Below are 22,846 nucleotides of genomic sequence, written 5' to 3'. Positions count from 1 at the left end.
GAAGGCAGAACATTCTACAGAGCAGGTGGACGAGCTTCCACAAAATAATGGCATGGGGAGAAGAAAAAGAGGAGGAAACTGCATTAAGACCTAAAGGATGTATCATCCAAATGCAATGTGCAGACCTTGTTTGCATCATGATTCAAACAAACCAAAAATGGAGACGTTTTTGAGATGATCAAAAATGTTTCTGAAATCTGAAAACAGATTAAAATTTAGATGATATCAAAGAATTCTCATTAATCTTGTAAGGCATAATAATATCACTACATTTATGTAAAAAGATGCACATAGTTTGTAGAGGTACACTGCAGATACATAGGGGTTAAAATGGCATGAAATCTGGGATTTGCCTTAAAATATTTCACCAAAAAAAAAAGATGGATGAAACAAATGTATCAGAATCTTCCTAAATGTGGAATCTGAGTGATGGTCACGTAAGGCTCATTAGACCAGCGGTCCCCACCCTTTTTGGTTTCATGGAAGACAATTCCTCCATGGATGGTAGTGAGGGGAGCAGGCACAGGGGGCAGTGCCACAGGGCTCTGCAGCCTGGTCCCTAACTGGCCACAGACCATTACCAGTCTGTGGCCCAGGACTTGGGGACCACAGCATAAGACTATTCTACTTTTGTATATGTTTAAACTTTTTCAGAATAAATTATTTTTAAAGAATTAAATTATTAAATATGACTAAATATCAAGTATTAAAGAATAAATAATTATCTTAAAGAATTATTTTTAAATAATCTAAAATAACATTTTAAAAGGTTTTTATCAAAACAATAGTAAGTCAATGGTACCCACAGAATAAGTCAACATAATCTGACAGAATTCACATGATGTACTAAATTTAAGGTTAAAAATTCATCTCGGTAGCTCATTTTGCAAATGAGGCAAAAGCTTAGCCTGAGAAGGGAAAGCTCTGGGGAAGTTCTCCCACCCAGAGACTCATATATCAAGGAACCCCTGATGTCAGAAGTACACATGTTCTGTAAGCAGCACTCCTACGTTACTCCAGAGCAGCTGCTAGACACAGAATAGTGAGCAATTACTGCCCAAGACACGATCCACTGTCCTAAGATCCCTCCTCTCCTTGTTGCTTTATATTGTAATGCCCTTTGCTCTACACCCTGTGAAAGTAGAAAAAATGATACTTGTGGAAAAAAAAGGATAAAAGGTATACGTGTATACACACACACACTTACATACACACACGAAATCCCTATCCTGGCCCATTTAATTTCAGAGAGAGCAAGACTAATTATCCCTTGAAAGGATCTGTCAACAGCTCAGATAATCACATTGTTTTATAGGCTGGGTCAAATATGTCAAAAGTGTGACAAGAATTATATCCTCCTGGGAAAGGAGACTCTGGCTTTTTAAGCAATCATTTCCCCGTTTCTGGAATGAAATTAAGGATCTGCCTCCTTCCTCACCTCTCCTCCACATGAAGAAGGCTAAAAAGACTGATACCTCACAATAAAAGGATTCCAGGTTTATTGGACCAAGTTATCAACAACATTTATATGCATTATTGATATCTCTTTAAATTTATATAGTTTACTTCCAACAATTAATATGCATAAATATATAACATTATATTTATACAGTATAAACATAAAATAAATTATGACTTCAACTGCCCTGACATGAAAATTGATTAGATGTTTACCTGAACTGGATTGACAAATTTTCCTTCTATCTTCATGATGCTAGAAGTCCCCAGGTCATCTGGGCTAAGGGAGAAAGTCAACTCAGATTCTCTCTCTACAGGGATCTTCTCCAGTTTAAACTGAATGGTGGTGTTGTTCAAGATGTGAAAAGCTGGCATAAGAGAGAGGAAATGACAGACTGTAAACCCTAATATTTGCTCGCTATTGCTGAGTAAGTGTAGAGTATATAAAGCAGAGCCCGTGAGTTACTTAGACCAAGAGAGCAGGTTAGCCTGGCACCTGGGATCTATGACTGAGAGCAAACTTTGATGATTATCTCAAGACCAAAATTCATAGCAAGCAAAGGTACAAGATAAATTTACACCAAAAAAAAAAAAAAAAAAAAAACAAATATTTTCATAACATGCTCCATTTGGTGGCTTCAAAACATGATGTGGTGAACATTAATCCAGTCCAGAGACTATATTAACCTTCTCTTAGCCTCTCAAGACAGCATTTTCCAAACCAAATTTTCATCCTTACCTACCTTTCAAATACAGATGTGTCCCTCTTTTTAGGCCTAAATCAGAATCAAAGACCAAAGAAGGTTCTAAGTAAACAACTTTTTTTTTTTTGAGATGGGGTCTGGCTATGTTGCCCAGGCTAGTCTCAAACTTCTGGGCTCGAGCAATCCTCTCACCTCAGCCTGCCAAGTAACCAGGATAAACAACTTTTTTTTTTTTTCCTGAGACAGGGTCTGTCTCTGTCACCTGGGCTAGAGTACAGTGGCGTCATCATAGCTCCCTGCAACCTCAAACTCCTGGGCTCAAGCAATCCTCCTGCCTCAGCCTCCCAAGTAGCCAGGACCACAGGTGTGAGCTACCATACCCAGCCAATAAACAACTTTTGTCCCAAGCAAAGAAAGCAATCTTTTGGTAAGTACTTAAACAAATTAGCAAATTAACATCTGAGAACCACAGGAGAAGTTTTCAATGGTATTGTTTCCTTTACCAATAAATAAAGCTACACTCCAGGGCTTACCTGACTTTTGTGGATGCCAAGACTAATAGAGTGAACTGTTCGGTTTTAGCTGATCAGATCTAGAATACACACACAAGTACCCTGGACCAACCCACTATAGAAGATGATGGAAGAATACTAAAAGCAGAAGATAATATCCACAAACTAAATTCCATAGTCTATGTACATCAAATCCTTGAGCCATCTTGTGCTACAGTATTTAACTAGGAAAGATCTACAGCTCAGGAACAAGAAAATCAGATATATTTTACCAAATTAAACAATACTCTTAACAAAATTTATCCACTGAAGCATCTCTGTAAATGAGCATGCACCCAATTTCAAAGAGGAACACTTAGGGAAAAAAAATTCTTATTTTGCCAAATACAGCATTAAATAGAAGAGTGGATATAGACCAACTTACTCTAAAGGGTAAAAAAATTCTATTAAAATTCTATTTTGATTTCTTAAATATTAACTAAGAATAATTCTAAAAGAAAAGGTTTTTGTTGTTGCTGCAAAGTAATGTTATGCAAAGTACTGCATAAGTTGGGTTTTGAATCTTAAAACAAAACGAAAGAAAAGATTTATGCTCCTCACCTTGTCCTCTATGCAAAGATTCAAAGAAATCATGGCGGGTGAAATGAGCTTCCTCCTGACTATTGGCACTGGCAGACCCGGAAGATGGGCAGAATGTCCGGCTTACTTCAGATCCAGCACCTTCTCTGCCGGCTAGTTGGGTGCAATTCAAAGAATATAGTTTGATGTCTTTGATTTCCACCTGCAGACGGTCACTTCTGGATTCATCATCTCCTGCTACAAAATTCTGGATGAATATCTGTCCCAAGTGTCCCACCAACAACTCAGGACTCCCAGGCTTCCGAGGGATAGAAACAACTGGTGATTCTATGTTTATGTTTAAGATTAGCTTTACAGTGTCTGCATGAGAGGAAGCCAGGCCAAACCCATATATTTCATTCTCCTCTAAGATAAAGGGTTCCCGAGTCTTCCTTGGAGTTTCAAAGAGCGACACCATCTCGCTGTACTCAGCAGTCTTGGTAGCTAGTACTGTGGTGACTTTGGTGGCTGCACTTTTCAACATACTTCGAAAATTTTCTTCCAGTTCATCCATGGATAATGTCAATTCCTTCAAAAATTTAGCCGAGTGGTTATAATGCAAGGAAGCCATCTTCAGGTTGAGAAAACACTCCTGTTTACATTTCTCAACAAACGTGAAACTCAAAGCTTCAGTGAGGGCTGCATCTTCCATTCTGACAAATACAGATTCAAAGTAGCCAATATCACTGACGATATTTTCATAGCCTGTAGAATTCCCAATACTGACAACATATTGGTTTTTAATATTATCTTGTGTCAAATCCATAAGCTGCAAACAGCCAAGAGAACCATTCATGTCAAACGTGCTTCCCATTGAAACATTAACTTTGGTGCCACCTATACTTGCAGTTGCAATTTTTCTGCCATATTTCTCTCCATTGGCCATTCCAACTGTCCGAAGGAGTAGCAAGTTAAGTCTGTGGATTTCCACTGCAACCTCAGTGTTTTGTTCATATGTGGATTGATAAGTTCCTTCCTCTCTAAAGCTTCTTTCAAAATCAGTCATTAAAGGTTGAGGACTCAAATCATCTTTTTCCTTGGGAAAGGATTTTTGAAGAAAACCAATCAGCTCCACAATTGTCTCTGGATTTAGGATAATATCTAAATTATTCACCTGTAATGAAATCACTTGAAGGGTGCTATCTAAATTCATTGAGGGGCACTCTGAACTCACAAATTGATATTCCAATTTAATGAGGGACTCTTGTTCTTTTGTGAGAATTTTGTCAAGTGAAACACTAGCAGCTGATTGGTCGTTCAGTACAGCTGCATCAGTTAAGTGGGTCACATTAGGTCCAGAGACAGGGGACTGGGCCCTGCTATCTCGGAGGCTTCCTGTTGGAATATCAAAACTCAAGTTCTTATGTGAAGCCATCAAAAGGTCAAAATCAGCACCATATGTCTGCATGGTATCCACCAGGAGCAAACCATGAACAGTTAGGGAGACTTCAGCATCATAAGGCCTCTTCACAAAGTGAGCATTGGTACCAAACACCTTGAGCACAGAAATGTACCGGCCGTTGCTCTCAACACCAAGCTGCATACAGTTCACTTTAAATTCTGCCAGGAGGAGCTGCGACTCCACCAGAACCTCTCGGGTATGCTGCTCCAACATCACGATGCTCTGGGTTAAGTTCATTACCGAGTCTTGCAAACTTCCCCGCTGTTCCTCTTGGGGAAAAATCTTCTCTTTAATCTGAGTGTCAGAAGTCCTCATTTCTGGGGTAGTGAGGAGAGCAAAGCAATTCTTCAGAGCAGATATTTTATCTTCATTGATGTGGATTTTTAAGTCTGGTAAGTTGCCTGAGAGCACGGCTCCTGGGTACTTGGGATCTGAAGTATAAATCAATCGACGTTCTAACTGTAGGTGAACATTGAATTTCTCTACCACATGGGTTGGTCCCACATCAATATCCTGGACATGCTTCCAATTGTCTTTCACTCGTCCAACCATGATCTGGAGGTCCATAAATGACAGCGAGTACCTCTCATACATCTTTGTGCTCATTAAATGTGCTTGAAGCTGTTCTTCACTGAACTCAACGCCAGAAAATGGAGGTGTTTTCTCTCCATTGCTGCTGCTTGTCTCGGGAGGTGGGGTGTTAGGAGGTGTGGCAAGAGGGGTCTTATACTCATCATCGCTAAACTGGTTCTCTTCGGATGCTGACTCATCCCCGCCTTTCCTCTTGCAGTCGTCTGCGGATTGAAAAAAAAAGTTTCAAAGTATATGTCTGCTATTTCCTTCCTCTTTCCCTTAATGTAATGACTACGAAAAGTACAGAATCAACCAACCCTAATTTTTTACAAAAATGCATGAAAACTCTAGGCATAATATTCTGTATTTACCATTCTTCCTGTTGATTTGGAAATCAAAATGGACATAAGAAAAGTTGGAGACCCACTTACACATGATCACAGGTCAAGGGGTGGAAACCACCACCCGCTGCCCAAAGTTGCTTTCCCACCTTCTCAGCTGCCTTGCCTTAAGCTGCTATCCTTACATCACCCTCTATCATTATGTATTCACTTTCTTCTTTGTCTATGTGTTCGTTTGTTTCCCCCACGAGAATGTTCCATGAGAAGAGTGGTCCCATCTGTCTTGCTCAACACAATTTCCCTAGTGCCTAGATCAGCACTTAGCGAGCAGTAACTGCTCAGTATATGACTTTCTAGCCCCAGAGTCCACACTCTTAACCCCTCTCCCTACAGCTGAGCAGTGATGAGACAACTACAATAACACACCACGGGGGTGTCCCAGTGGAGCCACCAAAAAAAAAAACCACCCCTGGGTTCTATCACCCATGTCTCTGTTCCTCATTTATGTTTTATAAATTCACAAGGATGTGGAGAAATTGGAAGCCTCATACACTGCTGATGAGAATATAAAATGGTGCAGCCATTTTGGAAAACAGTTTGGTACTGCCTAAAAATATTAAACAGAGTTACCACATGATCCAGCAACTCCACTCCTGGGTATATACACAGGAAAATCGAAAATACACATCTACTCAAAAACCTGTACATAAATGTTCATAGCAGCACTATTCATAATAGACAAAAAAGTGGAAATAACCCCCAATGTCCACCAACAAAATGAATGGATAAACAAAATGTGGTATACCCACGTAACGGACTAGTGTTCAGCCATAAAAAGGAAAGAAGTACTGATAGACACAACAACATGGATGAATCTTGAACATATGCCAAACGAAAAAGTCAGACATAAAAGGCCACATATTGTATTATTCCACTCAAATAAAACATTCAGAGCACACAAATCCAGAGACAGAAAGAAGATTAGTGGTTGCCAGGGCTGGGGGAAGAGGGAAAAGGGGAGTTAGTGTTCGATAGGTACAGAGTTTCAGTTAGGGAAGATGAAAAAGTTCTGGAATTAAATGTAGTGCAAGTGGCACAATTCTATCAATATACTAAAAACAAAAGAACTATACCTTCAAAAATGTGAATTATATCTCAATACACTATTATTTATAAAATAAGAGGTAAATTTTGGAGTTTAAAATGTTTTATAAACTTTTTGTTGGTCTCCTCCACTCAAGGGGGTTGACTCGTTCTCTCTCCAGAACGAACGATGCTTTAATAAACTTTGGCTCTTTGCCTGCTTGCAATCAATCAATCAATCAAGTTTTTGTTAAGGTTTACTTAGTTAAGCATAGATAGATAGATCTACCAAGATACATTTTCATTACTTCCCATTCACATTATACCTTGGGTATTTGTCAACAGCATTCTTCCTAGATCCACAACAACTAACACAGGATTCTTGAATTTGAAATCATCAGGAAATATCACCTGAGGGGCAGAAATATCTAGCCGCACAGTCCACCGTTTACTCTCCTCCTGTAAAAATAAAAGAAACTTTAATTAAATGACTGCTAACTGTAACTGCTAAAACTGAACAGCTTTATCAGTGGTGCTCAAGCATTTCTGAAAACCACAGCTAGGATTATCAAGTGACTTAGTGGTCTATGGTATTAGAGTAAAAAGTCTAAGACAAAAGTAGATTCAAATGCTTGAAGATTTAAGACATTACCATAGGCAAATGTCTGAAATGGGGAGGAAAACTTAGCAAATTACTGATTTGGGCAGTTGTTTGTACTTTTTTTTTTTTTTTTTTTTTTGAGACAGGGTCTTGCTCTGTCTCCTGGGCTAGAGGGCTGTGGCATCATCATAGCTCACTGCAGCCTCTAACTCCTGGGCTCAAGCAATCCTCCTGCCTCAGCTTCCCGAGTAGCTGTGACTATTGGTGTGCACCGCCACGTCCAGCTAATTTTTCTATTTGTAGAGATGGGGTCTCGTTCTTGCTAAGGCTGGTCTCAAACTCCTGAGCTCAAGTGATCCCCCTGCCTCGGCCTCCCAGAGTGCCAGGATTACAGGTGTGGGCCACCATGCCCAGCCCCTAGCTGTTTGTACTTTGATTATGATGATCCATGGTTTAAGAAAGACTGTGTTTCTAATTTACAGGGCTTAACACTTTAAAGTATTGTAGAAATTATGGCATTCAAATAAACACAGAAATTCAAATATTTTTACTTATTCGTGGACATTGGTAACCATGAACTTTCATGCCAAAATATCTTAGTGAAAAACATAAGCTTTGACATTTGAAATATAAATAATATAAATATATAAATTATATAAATATATAAATATAAATACCAATTAATAATTTGTTAATTGTTCTTCCCTGTGACTAAAATTAGCCTCAATTGTATGTACTTGACAAAAGCTAATTTACATAAATTTTATCAAAAAGAAATCTCTTTTGTTTAAAATAACAAGAGGACACTAATTGTCATACTTTGTGCTGAAACACATACACATATACACACACACACACACCCCCCCAAGAAAACAGGACTAATTCTCCATCCCATACTACAGACTTCTAAGCATTTTGCTTTGAACATTTCTGCCATCCCTGACACCTACAACTGGCTGTACACTGTTCAAGAGAAGCCACACTCCTCCTAACTGCTCCACCTGCTGCTGTATCTTGGCAGTGCACCTCCAGGCCACATTGTGAGAAACTTTTTTTCGCTGGACTGTTAAAATGTCTCTCGTCTCTCCCTGTCTATGGCATCCTCAGGACAAGCTAGTCACTTGGCACCACAAAGTGACCATCATCATACCCTGCAATAAAAGCTGGGGCATCGTTCCAGTTGCTTTTCTTCTGATAACAGTAAGTAAAAAGGGGACACTCCTTAAATGGTGCTGGGAGAATTGGTTAGTCACTTGTAGAAGACTGAAACAGGACCCACAGCTTTCACCTCTCACAAAAATCAAATCACGGTGGATAACAGACTTAAACCTTAGGCATGATACAATCAGAATTCTAGAAGAAAATGTAGGAAAGACTCTTACAGACATTGGCCTAGGCAAAGAATTTATGAAGAAGACCCCTACGGCCATCACAGCAGCAACAAAAATAAATGAATGGGACATGATTAAATTAAAAGGCTTCTGCACAGCCAAAGAAACAGTCACGAGAATAAACAGACCACCTACAGAATGGGAAAAAATTTTTGCATACTACGCATCAGATAAAGGACTGATAACAAGAATCTATTTAGAACTCAGGAAAATCAGCAAGAAAAAATCAAGCAACCCTATCAAAAAGTGGGCAAATGACATGAATAGAAACTTCTCAAAAGAAGATATAAGAATGGCTAACAAACATATGAAAAAATGCTCAACATCCCTAATCATCAGAGAAATGCAAATCAAAACCACAAATAGATATCACTTAACCCCAATGAGAATGGCCTTTATCAAAAAAACCCAAAACAACACATGTTGGCGTGGGTGTGGAGAGACAGGAACACTAATACACTGCTGGTGGGACTGCAAACTAGTGCAACCCCTGTGGAAAGCATTATGGAGGTATCTTAAACAGATTCAAGTAGACCTGCCATTTGACCCAGCAATCCCATTACTGGGCATATACCCAAAGGAAAAAAGGTCATTCTGTAACAAAGACACATGTACCCGAATGTTTATAGCAGCACAATTCACAATAGCAAAGATGTGGAAACAACCCAAATGCCCATCAATACATGATTGGATTAGTAAGCTGTGGTATATGTGTACCATGGAATATTACTCAGCTATAAGGAATGATGAAGATACGACATCTCTATGGTTCTCCTGGAGAGAGTTGGAACCCATTATATTAAGTGACGTATCCCAAGAATGGAAAAACAAGCATCACATGTACTCACCAGAAAATTGGTTTCCCTGAACATCACCTAAATACACATCTAGGAACTACACCAATCGGATATCAGACTGAGGTGGGGGGTGGGGGAGGGGATGGGGGTATGCCTACACAATGAGTGCATTGCACACCGTTTGGGGAATGGTAACACTTGAAGGTGCTGACTCGGGAAGGGGGGATGGGGGGGAGGGACATATACCTACATGATGGGTGCAACGCGCACTACCTGGGGAACAGACACAGCTGGAGCTCTGATTTGGGGGGAAAGGCGGTACATAGGCAATGTATGTAACCTGCAATTCTGTATCCCCCATAACAATAAGATGAAATTAAAAAAAAAAAAAAAGAAGAAGAAAAAAAAAGGGGGGACACTCTTAGGTAAAACATTTACAAAATATAAGGTCTGGAAAATGGAACAAGATGAGTCTTGAAAGTAATCCCAGACTGGTACAAGGTCAGTCATTCATTTTTTAAATTAAACCTTGACTATAAAAGACAAGAGCTTTCATTTTATGCCAGATGATAATTTTTTCATATTTTCAGTTTACTTAATCAGTACAATGGATACAAGCAAACCTATCTACAGTAGATAGTAGATAGAGAAGTAGAGAACTTGCCCGCCCCTTCCCCACACCCTAGAGATTATTTATGTATGCCCACTTACAATGAAATCACCCACTAATAAACGATCAAGAGTTTGTCGGATTTCTGCCTTGGTTTGCATCTTCAGTTTGTTATATTGTCTTCGGGCAGCTTCAGCCACTCTCAGCTCAAGTTCAGACTGATAACCAAAACCTGCAAGATTAGAAATACACAGGAGAGTCAGAATTTTCAAATGGCTCAGTGAATGAAAGTGCTAATAATGTCTATTCTCACCAAGCATTTCCACCAAAGCTAAAAAAACAATCAGTAACAACAATTCTTTACTCCAACCTGACCTGGCATAAGCAGGGTTAAGGCCAGGTGTGGTGGCTCACAACTATAATCCCAGCACTTTGGGAGGCCAAGGCAGGAGGATCACTGAGGCCAAGAGTTCGAAACCAGCCTGGGCAACAAAGCAAGACCTCGCCTCCACAAAAATTTTTTTTAATTAGCTGGGCGTGATGGTGTAGGCCTGTAGTGCTAGCTATTCAGGAGGCTAAGGCAGGAGGATTCCTTGAGCCCAGAAGTTCAAAGCTCCAGTGAACTATGATCATGCCACTTGCCACTGCACTCCAACCTGGGTGACACAGTAAGACCCTGTCTCAAAAAAAAAAAAAAAAACAGTGTTAAGGGGAATGAAGCAAAGATGACTAGTGGACAGCCATCAGGGGAAAGGAGATCCAAGAGGGAAGGGTACCTGAGTTACTAGGATTTCTTGAACCATTTTCTGAAAGATTCCAAACATTATATTTGAAAATCCTTAAAAAGCAAGATGTTATGTTGAAACATCAAATGGAATTTAGAAGGAAATGACTTCTATATTCTATCAGTGCCTGAGCAATGAAGCCATGGCATTTATGGCTACTATTTCCATGAAAAGACTCAAAAACTGGATTAAAAACCTAAAACATCTTCATTGTAACAAAGGAGGAGAGAAGGGACAGACATAGGAAAATACTATTATTGTATAAATTTCTCTGTCAATAAAAGTGCTTTTTCTGCACCTACTGTCTCAAATCTTTCTTGGGAACAAAGGGTGGCATAAATAAATCAATGACAGTATTTAGAACTTTGCAGTATTTAGTGCTGCATCAAGCAAGTAAAAGAGACCACTGATTCTGTCATCTAGAAGGCAACTCCTCAACATTCCTTCTCAGTTCACTGGTCTAAAATTTCCTGGGTAGTGAAGGAAACCCTATTCTAATGGAATAAGAAGTACAAAAAAATGCATGCTAAAGGAGGCAAATAAAGAGAAAATATTTAAGGATACTGATTTCTCCTGGAAAAAGACACTGCCCAAGGACATCTACCATGCTTTAATAACAGAACAGGAAAACTCTAGCCACTTACTCTGCAGGCCTTTTTTACCATCATCGGGTCATTTAAATGTATAATAACCCTTGTCCAAAACACCAGAAATAACAAGAAAGATGTTTTTAAAAAGTAACATAAGATCAAACAAACGAAAAAGTTAACCTGAGGTATGAACCTTTCCCTTGTAGAAAAAGTCAGCTACTTTCTTAATAGCCTGGGGGTTATATATGATGTTCAAGGGCCTCGTGCTAACGTTGAGCCGTCTCTCGAAATGGCTGTGCGCTGGATTTCTCTCATACAGCATCTCAAAAACAGGGTTATCTGGGTCTGCAGCTGAAGGAAAGAATAGGAGAAAGAAAATAGAACATCGCAAAAACAATCACCTTACTCTAAACAGACATGAGAATTCTAGGGAAAAAAGACATTTTCTAAATTACTTTCCAATTAGCTTATGCATATTTTCATCACATTTTTAAAATAGAGAGCCTAGTAGGGACTGACTCTAATTTTCAACAGGAATCATAATGGCTGAGCTGTCATATTGGCTCCCGTTGTAGAAACCCTGCAAAACTGCCCCGATTAGCCTCAGCTCCACAACTCCACAGAGAGAGCACCAAGCTGTCTCCAGGTCAAAAGCAGATCCACACAGCAAACCACCATGCACAAACTAGAAAACATTCCCTCTTTTGCTATTCATCAAAGACTACTGATCCTGGCTATGCACAGTGGCTCAAGCCTGTAATCCTAGCACTCTGGGAGGCCGAGGCAGGAGAATTGCTTGAGCTCAGGAGTTTGAGACCAGCCTGAGCAAGAGCAAGACCCTGTCTCTACTAAAAATAAAAAATAAAATAAAAATTAGATGGGCAACAACAAAAAAAAAAAAAAAAATAGAAAAAATTAGCCAGGCGTGGTAGTATGCACCTGTAGTCCCAGCTGCTAGGGAGGTTGAGGCAGGAGGATCACCTGAGCCCAGGTGTTTGAGGTTGCAGTGAGCGAGGCTAACGCCATGGCACTCTACTTGCCTGGGGCCAACAGAGCGAGACTCTGTCTCAAAAACACTACTGATCCGTAATAAAAATAGCTTTAAGGACAAGTTTTAAGAACATGTGACAAATTACCTGGGTAATGATCATTTCTGTCTGCAGATGTGGTCTGGAGACCAAAAGATTGTGAGACTCTGCCAACTTCTTTTTGCTATTAAACACAGACGAAAAAAAAAAATGCATAAATGTCAGGGTGAGGGGGGACAAGGCACTATGTACATACACACATTTTTACCTTTAGCATCACCCTTGCTTAGCACAATTGAATCAACACTCACTTCACGCTAGATCACAGAGTACTTGCAGACTTGTTTAGTTTTTTGCCTTTTTCCCAGTCTAATAAGAACATGTCTGTTCCTCTGTATTGACAGTGTGCTACTTTGCACTCAGCATGTTTAATGAATGATTGCTAAATGAATATCATATGCGTCTAACTTTTCAAACTTTAAGTCTGCCCTCCCCTAAATCTTTCCCTCACCCTGTCCATAAAAAAATTATGGCTAAAATAAGTGGCTAAATATTCAACTATTTGGACCATATGCTGCCAACTTAATAAGATCAAAGATCTCATAACTAATGAAGTATATTATACATAAAAACTACACATATAGAAAACTAGAGACAATTCCCTTTTGGAACCCTGGAAAGATGAATTTCACATTAGTGACTAACGGTAAGAATGCATGAAAATGACTGTCAAATACAGAGGAAATTCAATCACTGACCATTAAATGTAGGAAATGGTGGTGATTATGGCATTTCCTTCCAAATCAGAGCAAATTATACCATGGTGGCTACAACACAGGAGTGGAGGAAGGCATAGCCATAAAACTCACCAACATTTTCTAACAAATTCAAAAAAACTTATCTAACCCCCGCCTATCTGTCTCGAGATGACCAAATGTTAGAATGAATCAGGTTAGTATTACTTATTGTTTGCCTAAAGCAAACCACAATTCACCAAGACCCTAGATGTATAAACCAACCCACTGTTGTACGTACTGGATTAGGGAAGACTAGAAGAGGAAACATAGTTCCTTCTGTAGCCAGGTCTCGAAGAAACAGTCCACCCAACCGGACTAAAAGCAAGGAGGAATTTCTTCTAGGAAGAGATTCTGCTAGAAGTTTAACATCTATAAAAGATAAATGTGAGAGTTGACACAATGCCATGCGAGCCTAAAGTATTTTTAAAAGAATTAGATATTCTACTTTACAGAGGAATACTAGATATCATGCACTATTCTTCCTTGAAATTAGAACCCCTATCTATCTACAGACATACCTCCGTAATATTGCAGGTTTGGTTCCGGACCACCACAATAAAGTATGACAATAAAACAAGTCACATGAATTTGTTTCCTGGTGCATATAAAAGTTATGTTTAAACTATACTATAGTCTTTTGAGTGTGCAATAGCATTGTATCTAAAACAATAATGTACATACCTTAATTTTAAAATATGTTATTGGCTAAAAAATGCTAACAATAATCTAAACCTTCATAATCTTTTTGTTGGTGGAGGATCTTGCCTCGATGTTAACGGCTGCTGACTGATCAGGGTGGTGGTGGTTGTATGCTGGGGTAGTTGTGGCAATTTCTTAAAATAAGACAATGATGAAGTTTGCAAGATTGATTGACTCATCCCTTCATGAAAAATTTCTCTGAAGCATGAGATGCTCTTTGGTTGCATCTTACCCACAGCAGAAGTTCTTTCAAAATTGGAGTCAGTCCTCTCAAACCCTGCCACTGCTTTATCAACTAAGTTTATGTCATATCCTAAATCCTTTCTTGTCATTTCAACAATGTTCACAGCATCTTCACCAGGAGTAAATTCCATCTCAAGAAACCACTTTCTTTGTTCATCCATAAGAAGCAACTTCTTTTCTGTTCAAGTTTTATTATCACAAGACTGCAGCAATTCTGTGACATTTTCAGGTTCCACTTCTAATTCTAGTTCTCTTGCTATTTCTTCCATATCTGCAGTGACTTCCTCCACTGAAGTCTTGAACCCCTCAAAGTTATTCATGAGAGTCGGAATCAACTTCTTCCAAACTCCCATTAATATAGAAATTTTGACCTCCTCCCGTGAATCACATTCTTAATGGCATCTAGAATGCTGAATCCTTTACAGAAGGTTTTCAATAGACTTTGCCCAGATCCACAAGAGTAATCACTATCTATGGCAGCTATACCTTACAAAATGTATTCCTTAAATAGTAAGATTTGAAAGTCGAAATCACTCCTGCATCCATGAGCTACAGAATGGATATTGTACTAGCAGGCATGAAAACAACATTCGTCTCACTGTACATCTTCATCAGAGCTCTTGGGCGACCAGGTACATTGTCAACAATCAGTAATATTTTGAAAGAAATCTCTTTTTCTGAGCAGTAGGTTTCAACAATGGACTTAAAATACTCAGCAAACCATGTTATAAACAGATGTGCTGTCATCCAGGCTTTGTTCTTCCATTTGCAGAGCACAGGCAGAGTAGATTTAACGTAATTCTTAAGGGCCCTGGGATTTTCAGAATGGTAAATGGGCATTGGCTTCACCTTAAAACCACCAGCGTAGAACACCAGTTTACCCTCATGATCCAGTGGCTGACTGGGACCTGCACCTTGCTGCCACCGCCTCTGCCCAGCATCACGAGTATCACACCAAATATCGCTAGCCCAGGAAAAGAACAAAATTCAAAGTGCAGTTTCTACTGAATGTGTATTGCTTTTGCATACCATTGTAAAGCCAAAAAATCATAAGTCAAACTATCATAAGTCAGGGATCATACACATATATATGCATTTATATATTAAATATTTTTAAACACAGACACACATTAAAAAATAAGGTTATGTATTGATTGGTCAACAAATGTTATGACCAGAGGCTCGAATGAACCTAACCCTATATTCCCCCTAGAAGCAATGGCTGTGTAGCAGCAGTTTTTGTAGTGACTTTCTAGACTGTCACTACCACAAATAATGAGAATCAACTGGACCGTGGCACCTACAGAGAGAATCAGGAACAGGTAGTTCTTTGGGGGAAGTACCTGAAAACTCAAGCTGCATGAAAGCACTTTCATTCATTTGAGGAGTTCCTTGCTCCTTGTGTAGCAGAGTCACTGTACCTCGCTGCAGCTGCAAATTCAGCTTGGCAAAGACATGATCTCGCTTTGTATACGTGTTCAGACATGAGGCATCTGCAGTGGGGTCAAAAAACTCCTCAGTGCCTAAAAGGTAAGGGAGAAAAAAACTTGAAGAAAAAAAAGCACAGGCATGCATACGGATCGCAGTTATGACGATGTTATTTAACTATTTTTCCCTTTTTGAAGGAAGAACTCCAAAGTCATGGGTGACTGTTTTACTCCCTAATTTAAAACCCTAACTATTTATAAGGGCTCTTATGAACTTATTACCAAACCAGGCAGGGTAAGATTCATGCTAAAGTTCAGTATAAAGGAGTGTTACGCAATACAGCGAAATGGTCTGTACCAGCACTGTCCAGGACAGTGGCCCCTAACCACGCGTGGCTACAGAGCACTCAGAGCACATGTGGCTAATGTGGCTAGTGCAATTAAGGAACTGAATTATTACGTATATTTAATTTTAATTAATTTAAATAGCCATTGTGGCTATGACTACCATACTGGACAGGGCAGGTTTAAAGAATGGCTCGGGACTGGTACTCAAGCTTCGGTTTAAAATTTTTGAACTTGCTCAAATTTGGTTCTCTTACAATCACTGCCATCTATCTGAAACTGCCACTAACATTCACTTTTAGTAATGGAGTTGCAAATGGAGTATCTCCCAAAACATTTCTTCTCTCAGCCTCTATGAACATGAAACAAACTGTTTTCTAAGTATCTACTTTGGTGAAATTTGAAAAATGCCACAGGCTGTTGCATAAGTAACAGACCAATTTTTATAAACTAGGTGAAGGCCAGCTCCCATCATACCCAAGATCTCTTCAGGAATCCACTGCTCGTGCTGCTCTGCTGACAGCCCCTCGACCACTTTCCCTTCAGGGGTTTGCTGCCCGTACCAGCCACCCCAGCCGGGAAACCAGGACTGAAGGTACTGCAGCATCCCGCTGCCTCCGCCAGGCTCCGGGGCTCCGGGAGAGGCTCCTGGAGAATCAGACTGCGGCTCTCGCAGGCTCTGTGTCAATCACCAAAGATAAAAGCAAGCTGTGGTGAGCCCGCAACTGCAGCTTGACCCCCACAAACACATGAGCATATCAAAACCGTAGCACTCAGAGTGCTGGGTCTGAACAAATCCTCTCGCAGAGGATTTCTTACCTCTGCTAGTTCTTCTTGTTTGTGAAATCTATCGTGAACCAGTTCACGCAAAATCTTCAATTCCTCGAAGCTCTGTTCCTCTTCAATCCGACATATTTCCTCCTGTTTTGGTGAAAACAAAAACAAACAAACAAACGGACATTGTAGGTCCAGAGATACTGGACACTCTTAAAAACCACTGTAAATACAGCAAAGGAACCACGTGGCCTCCAGCATTGGCACTGAAAGCCAAACAGTTTCCATGATTGCTGTTTCTGTTTTAAACAGATTTTCCATATAATCCAATAGATTTTACTTGGTCTCAAGAATATTACTTACAAGTTTCACGGTATCCGGGATTAATGGTAAAGAGAGAGGGAGCAAAGTACAGTAGTACTTAGTGTTACGTGGGTCAGTGAAGCAGACACACTGCTGCAACACCCCACACTTTGCACAGCACTGACGCAGCTCCCAAAGGGCTTTCACAAGCATCAGCTCAGCTGAGCAAAGGAGGCAGACTAGTTATTCTTCCTGAAGCCGAGGAGCAACTTTATACAGTAAGTATGCAGACACCAGCTCTTTTATGCTTCATATAGGATAATAGCAAGGATACGGTCATTTTAACTTGCTTCATACTCGTCAGGAAAAAGCAATGGTAGCCAGCTACATGCCAAGATAAAAAAAGAAGGTAGAATCAGCTCTCCTAAACTGTTTCTTATACCCTAATGTTAAGAAAAAGGAGTCTATACATGTTTATTTGCTCATCTCAGCTGTAATTTAGATTTTTCTCTCTCTCCACATCTTTCCCTATGCCTTTATGAAAACCATTCAAAATAAAATGTCTGGTTTATTCTTTCCTTTTCATAAGGTTCCTATGTAGGTAACCATGTCTGACACTGATGAAAAAAGGAATTAAATTGAGTGGGCCATGGCCTCAGGGTACTGGCAGGCGAGGTGAGAACCCCTAGGTATTCAGGATTGCCCTCTGTTACCACACAGTAGGTGCTGAAGGGAGAGCAATGTTCCTTTTTGCTTAGAAGAGTCTCCTAAAGAAATGGTTAGTTAAGAGACAGTACCTGAGCCAAAATCTTGGAAATGGTCTAAATAGCTATTGCAAAAATTGATGCTCACCAAACCAAAACAAATCAAGGCACAAAGCAAACCCTACCTTTCCCTAGGAGACAGCAGGTAGACTGCTAGCGAAGGGGTGGGGTCCCGTGCCAGGACTCCAGGACTGGTGGTTCTAAGGGTCTCTAGCCCTACTGTTAACTAAAACATGGGCTTGCCTTCACTATCTACTTCACCCCCTTCTGCCTAGGCTCTACCACCAAAAACCCTAAGGCCAGTCAAGTCAACTGGGATTGCAGAAAATGTAGGCCAAAGTTTACAGAGATTAGTTACAGACTTTGAAGGAAAAGAATTAGGAGTAGGATCGAGCTTTTAAGAGATGTAGGTGACTGCATGAGAAAGTCTCTCTGGGCCTTGTACAAAGAGTAGGGAGAAGGCGTGTGGGCACAAAGGCATGGCAGGACCATGACCTTCTTTTCTTCTTTCTACCCCATGGTGTGGTTCTCCTCAGCCAGCAGAGGGTGGAGGATGCTTCTGGCTAAGTTCTCACTCTGGGAAGACCAACTCCATCCTGTAGAATTATGCCTCTTGGCATGGGACTTTATTTCTTCACAGATCCCATTTTTTTCATCCTTTGGGAGAACACCCTAATCCTCTGAATGACGACAAGAAACACAACAGTGCACTCACCTTGTCCTCTGCAGACAGCAAGCCTCCTTTTAACTTGTTGAAATACTTGTCAGTGTAAGACACAGCATCGCGGGCACGGTGCAACATGAAGTCCCAGGTGCAATGTTTCCTCTGCTCTCTGATCTCATACAAATTAGCATTCAAAGCAAAATACCACCATTCTCGGCAGCTGAAATAGTCCATAATAACGTAATTACTTCTCACAACAAAAGCAACTAAAATGCTGTCAATCCAGGACAATCCACATACCCACTCCTCTTCTAAGACATCTTTTCTCAGTCAGCCATCGGTCTACGTCTTGAGTTCATTTGAATACTAAGCTAAACCCACTATGTGGGAAAAGTAAATCTGCTGCCAAAGAACATCAAATAATAGATCCCCAACTTATAAATCAGTCACACAGAACTCAATTGGTTGGAATCACCCACAGTATCAGGCCCAGCCACTGACAGAACATCAAGTGCTGACTGTAAGGTAAATACTGTCTTAAGACAATTACCAAGGATTTGATTACCAAAGTTTTTAATTGCATATTTCTAACTAAAGACATTGAAATACACAGGATCTTTAACGTTTTAATATGCCAAACTGGTCAAGTTTATCACTGCAACGTGAAAAGAGGATTTGGTTTTGCAATGGAAGTTAGAAAGCGTACCATGTACGTGTTGACCAGTCGACCTGGGAGAAGACATAGAGGGAAGCAGGTTCAGGGAATATTGCAAAATATTTACTACACACCAGATCCCACAGGAGCAACGTCAATCTACTTGCTAAACAAGACCGAAAGGATCTCCTGAATTTCACTACACTCAAAATGAGTAAACCTATGACATCATATAAATATACCATAATAACTGCAACAATAATAAGCAACAGGAATGGCATTTCAAGGGCCAGAAAATCAATCATACATTTATCTCCAATCATGGGTAAAGGAAAGTGAGGCACATTTCTCATCTATGTACAAAAAAAGAACATGCTGTAGATGTATTTCATATACAACACTTAGAAGTCCTTACTTCTTGGATATGGCCACTTTGGGTTTCCACTTTCGGAACTTCACCTGCCTCTCCTTTCGTTCCAGCTCCTTGAGGAATTCCATGATTTGCCGGTATTGCAGCTTTTTATTAGAGATTAAGAGATACTAGTTTAGAATAGATTTGCTTCTTGTACTCAGTTAAGACCTATATCTAACAAGAACAATTCGTATTAGTCGATCCACTGAGTTGAAACTCAGTGCAAACTGCAAGACCAAGCTATCAGCACCAAGTAGCATGTCTGTCTGAACACTGACAGTTAAGTATTTATATTTACTGTATCTGTTGCATTCTTCATTCAGCTCTTAAAAACTCAAAACAAAACTAACCTGAGATCAACCCAATTAAACTATATAATAGATATAGTGTGTTTTACACCTAACACAACTTTGGTCTGGAGGTAAGTGGTCTCACATGCACTTTCTTTACAGCTGAGGACACTCATCAAATATCAAGCCCTTACGACCCACATTCTTCCTGCACCCCCAGTCACCAATCTGACAGCGAGTATAAGCTCCTGGGAAGAAAGAGCGTACCTGAGAGAGTTTCAAGGGAATGGTCTCCAGCTGAATATCACATTCGATACGAGGACTGTGCCGAGACCGCAGAGGCTCCTTGGAGCAGTTTCTCTTCAAAAGAGCAGACGCACACACAGGCTCCAGGACGTAGTGATGACTGCGACTCTCCATGCTCTTGGCCATGGCCTCCTGCGTGTCACAAGAGCACCTGCTCTGCTCAGACTGGCTTTCCTTATGGCAGTCACTCTTTTATAACGTTGGGGTTTTATGACAAATGGTCAAAGCTAAGCCACAGGCTGTGTGATAACAGCAAATGTTTCTGGGATCAAGTTACATGTTGGTATGTTATCTAATCTACACTATATTACATCAGAATCCAAAACCACTATAAAACTGGATTCCAAAGCTCTCCAGTATTTTAAAATTTTTATTTAAAATTTAACAGGTAACAAAATTTTAAAGGCAAAAAAAGGTGGTATCTCTTTCCTACTCTCATTCCCCAGCCACCCATTTACCTTCCCCAGAGGCAATCAGTAATACCAGTTTCTATGTCTCCCACCAGAGGCATTCTGAACTTACTCAGACAAATCTATAATTTTCTGTTTTCTTACACAAATGATATATAAACAGTTTTGCCTTAGTTTTTTTAGCTTAATACTATATCTTAGAGACTATTACATATTCATCATAAAGATATTTACCTTTTTTTATAGGTATACATTGTTCTACTGTGTGGATATGGTATTTGTTTTATCAAATTAGCAAAACAAAAACCCATCCTGTACAATAGCAAGCAAGCCAAAGATAACTCTGGGTGGGGGAAAAATGAGTCATTTACCCCATTTCACTTAAACCACCTAAAATTTCTTACAAAAAGATTAAACTGAGATTTTATTTTATCCTTCACGAACAGTAATACTTTATATTCAATGATTTATGAATTTCTAACTATTTCTTAAAGGAATGCCACTAAAGGTGAAGTTTTAACATAAATATGGTAAGAAAGCTCCGCTTTAAGAATCAGATCTGGTGCTTTGTTCATTTAAAATCTAAATACCTAGTACATGGTGGCTGAGAGAATGAATAATTATACTATACTACATACATACAATAGAATACTATGCAACAGTCATAAGCAATGAATCTGAAGTAGAAACAGCAACATCTTAAAAACGTAGATTTAAGTGAAAAAAAGAAATCTATACTCTAATATAAATTTAAAACATACATGAAACACTGTATATTGTTCAAAGTTACATACATAGCAACTACCTCAAGCAACACACCTGAGAGTGGATGCCCATGGAGAAGAGGGGGACGAGAATGGGCATCAGAGATGCAGGGGACAAAAACCCACATGGCAGTGATCCTACACCATTTTCCTTCAGTGGTGTCTTGCAATAACACCCTCTGACAGAATCATACCTGTAACTCCACCTGAGGCAAATCCCCCAACAAAGTGCAGTCGACATCCCAATAGATGCTAAACTCTGCCACATCTAATTGCTTTTTCCGCATTAGTTTCTGTACCTGAGGTAAGAAAGGGAAGAAAATACAATGACTATTTTTACTCATGAATGTACTCACTCATTCAATAAACCATTTGGGAAGAAGCATGCATCAGGCACTTTGCAAGGTGCGGGGGATATGAAACTGAATTAAAATATGGTTTTGCTTTTATAGAGTTCAATATCTAGCTAACTGGGGATACAAACACACAAACAAATAATTTTAATTACACAGAGGGAACCTGAGGAACAATATGCTATAAGCAAATAAGAAAGAAAAGTCACTGTGCAGATAAATGTCAAAAGTTTTAGGCACATAGTCAGGCAGGAGCAAGGGCTGGGCCAACCAGTCATCCCTCAGTTGGAACCAACCAACAGGGGGTTGGTTCCAGGGCCCCGCAGATACCAAAATCCAAGGATGCTCAAGTCCCTAATATAAAAGGGCATAGTATTTGGATATAACCTGCGCACATCCTCCCACACACTTTAAATCATCTCTAGATTATCTATAATCCCTAAAACAATATAAACGCTATGTAAATATAGTTGTTATGCTGAATTTTTTTTAACTTCTATTATTTTTTATGGTGTATTGTTATTTTTTTTTTTTATTGTTTGGGGGGTTTGGAGGAATACCGTTCAATCCCTTGTTGGTTGAATCTGTGGATGTGGAATCCTCGAATACAGGGCCCAACTATATAAAATGCCTGGTATCCAGGGACAGTGAATACATCTGTGTAACTAGAACACTGTATGTGGGTGGGGGGGCAGTATTGATTCACATTTATGAATACATATTTGGAGTGGGGAGTTAGTTAACAGTTGAGAAAAGTAGCTTCGAATGTTACTAAGTAGAACAAAAAATAAATAAATAAATAAAATGCTTTTCGGGAACCCAGTCTTGAGAAAAAAAAAAAAAGAACAAAAAAATTAAAAAAATAAAAAAGAATGTTACTAAGTACACAGGGTTGAATAGTATCCTCCCCTCCCAAAAAATTCTTATCGACCCAGAAGCTATGAATGTGACCTTATTTGATAACAAAGTCTCTGCATGTAAAGTTAAAATGAGGTCATACTGGACTGGTGTAGGCCCACATCTAATGAGCGGTGTCCCTGTAAGAAAAAAAGACACATAGGGGAGAAAACCATGTGAACATAAAGGCAGAGATTGGAGTGATGTATCTATATGCCAGGAAACACCAATGACTGCCAGCAACCACTAG

General features: G+C 39.6%; 1 protein-coding gene across 1 annotated transcript in view; it reads right to left on the bottom strand.

The window, feature by feature from the left end:
* VPS13D (vacuolar protein sorting 13 homolog D) overlaps positions 1-22,846 on the bottom strand; it is a 248,113-nt gene that overhangs the window by 204,850 nt on the left and 20,417 nt on the right. The window contains exons 7-20 of the mRNA XM_069479363.1: positions 21,541-21,645; positions 20,134-20,304; positions 19,580-19,680; positions 18,561-18,729; positions 16,824-16,925; positions 16,482-16,683; positions 15,576-15,755; positions 13,529-13,659; positions 12,602-12,677; positions 11,646-11,816; positions 10,192-10,322; positions 7,018-7,150; positions 3,275-5,488; positions 1,675-1,826 (exon numbers count right to left, since the gene is read on the bottom strand). Of these exons, the coding sequence (XP_069335464.1) occupies positions 1,675-1,826; positions 3,275-5,488; positions 7,018-7,150; positions 10,192-10,322; positions 11,646-11,816; positions 12,602-12,677; positions 13,529-13,659; positions 15,576-15,755; positions 16,482-16,683; positions 16,824-16,925; positions 18,561-18,729; positions 19,580-19,680; positions 20,134-20,304; positions 21,541-21,645 (4,038 nt within the window). The remainder of the gene's footprint in view (positions 1-1,674; positions 1,827-3,274; positions 5,489-7,017; positions 7,151-10,191; positions 10,323-11,645; positions 11,817-12,601; positions 12,678-13,528; positions 13,660-15,575; positions 15,756-16,481; positions 16,684-16,823; positions 16,926-18,560; positions 18,730-19,579; positions 19,681-20,133; positions 20,305-21,540; positions 21,646-22,846) is intronic.

Source organism: Eulemur rufifrons, chromosome 8 (genome assembly GCF_041146395.1).
Source record: "Eulemur rufifrons isolate Redbay chromosome 8, OSU_ERuf_1, whole genome shotgun sequence".
NCBI lineage: Eukaryota > Metazoa > Chordata > Mammalia > Primates > Lemuridae > Eulemur > Eulemur rufifrons.
This window is presented reverse-complemented; position numbering and strand designations above follow the sequence as displayed.